General features: G+C 41.3%; 1 protein-coding gene across 1 annotated transcript; it reads right to left on the bottom strand.

Annotated features, from left to right (window-relative positions):
- Window positions 1-1,839: 1,839 nt before the first annotated feature.
- LOC147642198 (protein DETOXIFICATION 16-like) lies at window positions 1,840-5,513 on the bottom strand. Its single transcript, XM_086803643.1, has 8 exons — window positions 4,574-5,513; window positions 3,537-4,081; window positions 3,343-3,429; window positions 3,176-3,232; window positions 2,819-3,057; window positions 2,620-2,738; window positions 2,448-2,534; window positions 1,840-2,299 (listed from the first exon to the last, which is right to left on the bottom strand). Exons 1-8 carry the CDS (start codon window positions 4,901-4,903, stop codon window positions 2,222-2,224), a joined length of 1,542 nt encoding a protein of 513 aa, XP_086659769.1. The 5' UTR covers window positions 4,904-5,513; the 3' UTR covers window positions 1,840-2,221.
- Window positions 5,514-6,396: the final 883 nt, after the last annotated feature.

Genomic DNA, 6,396 nt, shown 5'->3' with positions numbered 1-6,396 from the left:
CAGCTCGAATCAAGCTGTTAATGAAAACAAGCGCATGGGTAAAGGATGGGGCAACAATGATCCCTGTACAGAAGCATAAAGCTCATCAAGCCCCAAGATAGGAAATGACAACCTGCCAAGCTTGTGATTTTGTGAAAAGGGACGGTTTGGTTGATAAGCATGGAGCTATTCTCTGTGTCTCATTGTAAAGCCATAACATTTATCCTTATCCAAGCGCTTCAATTCTAGAAAAGACTCATTAATATCCAAAATTTTCTTACCCCCTAGAAAGCTTTACTTGGAGAAAAAGAGACATATTTCTTTATCTTGTAGCCAATTTTGATTGGCCAATCAATTATAGACAAGTGGTGCAAATAAAAGTTGTCCATATCACATGGCCAAGTGTTGTTACATAGAGAGAAAATATTTCAATACAATAGATGGAGCCATTTGCATCATTTACAACAATGCTTTATTGAAAAAAAGAAGAGAAAAAATGTACGATATAAAGCACTGAAATTAAATTTGATTGGAGTGCATTGCAATGTTAACTACAACTTTCTAAAACTTTACCTTTAAAAATTGCACAGTTTAAAACTAAATTGTACCTAAACTGCATTAAAATTTGTAGGCTTTTTGAACTTGAGAAAATAATTTTATGGGTAAAAATAAGAACCTTGCAAGTTTGTTGTAAATAGTTTCTACTGTGAGCAATATTCTCATGTGCTTAAATTGCATTAAAAGGGCTGGCCCTCCTAGACTGATCAGTGATTCAATAATGTAATAATCCCGTGTGAGTGATCTCTTTCTTTGTCCTCGTCTGACTGCTCTTTGAGATGGGAGACTCCAGCATGCTGAGTCCTCTTCTTCACGCTTTCTGAGGAGAGCCATGCCTAGCGCTACCCTCCTAGCCAAGGGCTTCACTCTGGGAACCTGCAATGGATGTGATGTTCCACTTAAACCTATCTTCTAGCGGAGTCTCTTCAAGCTACATTGGAAGCATGCCAGTTCTCAAAATCCCACTGAGAGCTTTCCTAGACATGCTTTTACCATCAAACTACATTTGAAGGATGCGTGTATCATGCAGCTGAAGCTTTTTTGAACATGTTCATTAGACAAAAACCTGTGTAGACCCTATCCCAAGTCTTGTCTGCATTCATAACCTGTTTTATTCTGTAAGATTAGTGGGCAAGTCTTCCATGGCCTTCAGCCTCCTCATTTTGTTGTATGTCAGAAATTCTCATGCTCATTTGCCATCGGACTTCCTATCCTTGAGATGATTAAGATAATGTTATGTTTCAAACTCTCCCGTGTTGGGTGATTTCTTAATCTTTCAACATTTATGGCTATGGTGCCCTATCATCCTGCCCTTTTGGCCTCCTTGTTCTTTAGTAATGTTAACTTCATTTCATGGACCTCCCTCATATGCATGCCATGGGGCTATCATCCCCCTTCAAACAGTTTATGTAGTTGACGAGCTGCGTCTGAAATCAATGCTTTTTTAATTTCACCCCATTGCTTACTACAGCATTAAAAGATTTGTGTGAAAGAGCACATGGTTTTTTTTTTCATAAGCAAGCAACAGTAGTGAGGTGTATTGTTGCGGCCACAAATATTGTGTGCTTTCACAAATCATTCTTGGTGGGAAAGGTTCCAAAGGTATAAAATGCCTCATTTTACACATAAAAGAGGAGGGGGTCTTCTGCAATGGAATGCCTTTGAAAGGTTCAAGGAACCTTCGCAATGGATTTGTTGTTGAAACTGTCTAATGTTGTAATTTTATAAAGTTCTTTGCATGCCTTGTGACAACAATCATACCAGTTTCATAAACACACAAAAAACTCACAAAACTCTACTGCATTTTTGAGACAAGCGCTCCTATACCTGGTCATTTGAATAATATGGTTCACTGGCGCCTGATCAAGAGATTCAGGTCATTTGGATGGGAATACATGGATCAAAAGTGGTCTGTTGGTGTCGCTTTAAAAGTAGAAGACTCATCTCATCTCATGTATCTTCAAACTGAAATATCAGAGCTATGTAGGCGGGTTTCTCATAGGCCGAGTTCGGTCTTTTGGAAGACGTTAATAAAATCTCTCTCTCTCTCTCTCTCTCTCTCTCTCTCTCTCTCTCTCTCTCTCTCTCTTAAAACTTTAGCTCCCAACTGAGCATTCACGCATGTAAAATCCCAGTAATAATTCAGTTGGTGCAGAACATCTTCCTGTCTGGCCATTATTCCCTATCATGCACATTGCTGAGCAATGAGGAGTGGATCTATAGCTGATGGAAGAGCATCCACACGAGCTGCAGCCTTTTTAGCCTGCTTTATTTGATAGAAAGGCAAATTAAACCTTGAAAGAACTCATCATTACACACACAGAAAAGCCAGTCACCGATTGCATAGAACTTTGGCCACCACACAAAACATGCCTCACATGCTTACCCCCACCATATGGCCAGAGGATTACCTCTATCTGCCAATCGGTGAAGTAAGTGATAACAGCAAAAGCGACAAACTGAACGAAAGCACCAACTACTATCCCCACCAAAAGACCCTGCACACCAAAATGTGGGTCAAATACACATACAACAAATAAGAATCTATTTTGATGAACAGAAAAGATCATAATAGAAGCAAACCTTTCCTCCAAACTGGGCTACAAATGCTAGGAGACAACCAGTTGGAAGACCCGCAATGTAAAATGACCCTAAATTGATGCAAGCCCCAGCTTGTTGCCATCCTGCACCTCTGGCGACCCCTACAGTAACCCATGCGAAGTTTCAGAACAATGTAATTTACATGCTCTCTGATCTAGCTTTCACGCCACGCTTTGCGTACCTGAAAGAACTGACTGTAGGCTGTCAAACATTGTTGAGACTGCAAGGAAGGGAACGAGGTCTGCTACCACGTCAACTACCTCTTTCTCGTTGCTGTAAACTAAACCCCATGCATTCCGAACTAAGAGGAGTACACCTGCAACAAATAAAGCTTCTGACAATGCAAGAACCAATGCAACATTGACGGCTGCACAGGCGGCTTGTGCATGACCCGCTCCTAGCTCATTTGACACTCTTGTGCTGAAAAATGCCATAACAATCTCATTCAAGGCTTAAGGGATTTTGCATTACATTGAGCAATAATGCATAGCATACCAAGTATCCAAGACTAACATTAAAGAGAATTTCACCACCTCACCTGGCAGCAGCACTCAGACCCATCGGCAACATGAAGATCAGTGATTCCGTATTCACACTGAATGTTCACAAAGCAGCAGAAGGGGTAGTCAAAAACCAAGCATGGATTGAACATTTTCACAGCTCAAAACCACAGAAGCATCTTTACAACTAAAGACGTGACCTCACCAGATAGAGATCGTTGCAGTTTGAAGTTCTGGATTGGACAGCAGTCCAGAGAGGATGACTAGAACTTCATATGACCACCATTCCAAACTGAAAAGCCAAGCCAGCCATCCAAACAGTGAATAATGATGCATGTTATCACCTAAGGGTGTAAATACTCTCTAGAACTGCCAGCACAGCAAACTTGAAATGCACACCATATCATTGCGGCCGACGGGATCGCAAGCTTGAAGAAGGCCTTCAAGTCCTGCAGTGCTTCTAAAGACAAAGGTGCCCAACTCTGCGCACAGCTGCATGAGAATCGGACATAAAGAGCAAGAAGCACTACATCAATCCAATAGGAGATACTGTTTGCAAGGGCAGCCCCTTTGAAACCAAGGCCGGACTTGAAGACCATAAACCAGCAGATGGGCACGTGACAAAGCAGTGTCCCCAAAGAGATCAAGAGCAAAGGAGCCACAAGACTTTGTGCTTGCAGAAACTTAACAAAGGGCTGTGACGTTGCGGAGGCAAACAAGGTAGGGATCAACCACACTCCATAGGCTCCTGCTTTGCTTGCAATTTGTGCATCTTGTCCAAGTGCAATCAAAATGCTATCAATACGGGCCCAAACAAATGCTAAAGGTATGGAGGTTACGTTGAGCACAAATATTGCTCTTTGAGTGTAGACCCCCAACTTCTGATACTGTTGGGCTCCATAAGCTTGTCCACATAAAGTCTCCAAAGCACAACCCATTCCCAGCTGCTCACCAAGTCATGCAACATAAAACTATAATGTCAGTCCTTATTCACACGACGGCGAATAACAAGTATTAGAACAATCCTAGCAGCTTAGCTATTGTTGATTTTACAGCTAATTTAAGCAATTTAAGCCCCTTACATCTAAACCTTCTCTCTCTCTCTCTCTCTCTCTCTCTCTCTCACACACACACACACACACGCACACACGCACACACACGCACGCATGACCAATCAGTTGCCACACATACACATGCATATATATATCATTTCTGCCGACCTACAGAGATATGTGCAAAGAAATCCTACAAAGAATATCAGTTACTAGGCAAAGAGCACATTCAAACATGTGTGGCTATGTCAAGGCGCGTGTCCTTTTGACCAGTTGCAGTATACCACTAAAATACGTACATGAGGCATTCTGTTCATAATCTGATACATACAGTAAGCAGTAATGCAAGAATTTAGATCAGATGCGAGTATCCAGAATGCGTACCACTACACTGAAGCCAGTCACCACTGCAAAGGAGTTAGCGACGGAGGCGCCAGAGAGTTCAAGTTCACCAAAGTGACCAACAAAAGCGATGGACACCATCTGCAAGCAGAAGCTCAGCAAGTTGCCAACAATGAGAGGCCCTGCCAAAGAGCATTGCATTCTAATCTCTCTCCAGCTGAGACATGGCTGCACATTCTCAACCATAGGGGTCTCTTTGTGCCGGAAAGAGAACCGAGGACCACCATTAGGCCCATCCAGTTTAAGCAGGTTCTCTTCATCAGATAAAGGTGAGTAAGTATGATCATCATCAGAGGAGTAATTTCCCTCCATTGTGAGAAAAAATCATTGATATGCAGCTTGGTTAAGGCTTTGTGATAGGTTATAGTGGGTTGGGCTTTGTATCGGGTACATTTGTTGCCTGTATAATTTTGCCAGGAGCTTTTGAATTGGTTTAATTTTGTTTACTGAAATCTTCAACACTGATGAGCACTATGGAAAGAGTATCGATCAAAGAACATAATTAGTAGTGCACGCGAGCTGTATAATTCTTCTGGATTCTTTGAGGTGAGTGCCAGAAACCCTAACATGAAGCTTTCGATGATGAGGCATGCAGGAAACCCTAATCTTCGTCAGAATGATGAGGGAAAAACCTTGCCCTAATGTGAGGCGAGTGGGGGGAAACCCAAACCTAACCCTAACCCAAATTTGAAGGACAGAAAGAGGAAAAAACTGTTGGCAATCTGCAAGAGAATACAGAGAAGTGGAACGACGAAGACCGGGGCCTTCTGGTGATAGTGTGCTGCTGCTGCAGCAGCAAGCAAGAAGACCTCGGAGACGGTGGATGGTAACAAGGATCCTCCATTCTTTTGGCCTTTCTTGTTTATTACTAATTTCGAAATTTGGCAAATGGGCATCAATGGTGGGCTCAACTGAATCCTCTCTCATTCCTTCCCTTCATTCATTTCCATCACTCCCTTTGTGTGTTTTTAATGTGTCTTAAATCTTTTTTTTAATTCTTTTTTCCCATCACTCCCTTTGTGTGTTTTTAATGTGTCTTAAATCATCCCATGAGGGCTCTATAAACACACTAAAGATGGCCTTAAAAGACAATTTTGTTTGCTCCTTGCAAAAATCAACCCCTGCTCGAAAAACAAAAAACAAAACTTGCAAAAATCAAGGGCACAAGATTATTATTTTTTTGGCATGCCTCACAAGTCACAACCTCAACATTTTAAAATCCTATGTCTACTTCGTAACCGAGGAGATATGTGGGCGTTTTTGTTTTGTTCTCATTTGATTCTCTCCAAATTTGCAACTAGGTCTAAGTTTCATAGAGATAAAGTCATGCTCTCTCTCTCTCTCTCATTGTAATCTCCCATGGTAAAAAGGCGCCATCTGTTTTACCTTGTTTTGAATGGTGCTAATTTTAACATTGTAGCTCATATAGAATAGTACAAATTCTGGAGCTAATTTTTTTTCTCATGGTGTACTTCCAAAGACCATATTTTAGTTTCTCATGTTGTACTTCCAAAGACCATATTTTAGTTTGGACTCCTACCCCTTGCATGGGTGCTCAAGTTGATGTAATGATTTAAAGAAATTCTACGTGCATTTAAGCGTGCATTTAAGCTCGATACATCTGACACCTTTCAATAGGCAAGGTAAGGAATTATGGTGCCCACATGCATGTTGTGGATATTTTTGTACAAACCTAGTTGGTAACATTGGCAAGACTATAGAAAGAGGTATGCAAAGGAACTTCTGGTGCATTTATGTCAAGATTTCCCCTAGACTATCCAAAATTATGTATAATTTTTTGGTTA

This window comes from Cibotium barometz, chromosome 1 (genome assembly GCF_041138505.1).
Source record: "Cibotium barometz isolate CiBa-2024 chromosome 1, ASM4113850v1, whole genome shotgun sequence".
Classification (NCBI taxonomy): Eukaryota; Viridiplantae; Streptophyta; class Polypodiopsida; order Cyatheales; family Cibotiaceae; genus Cibotium; species Cibotium barometz.
Note: the sequence above shows the minus strand (reverse complement) of the source record. Positions and strands in the feature narration are given on the sequence as shown.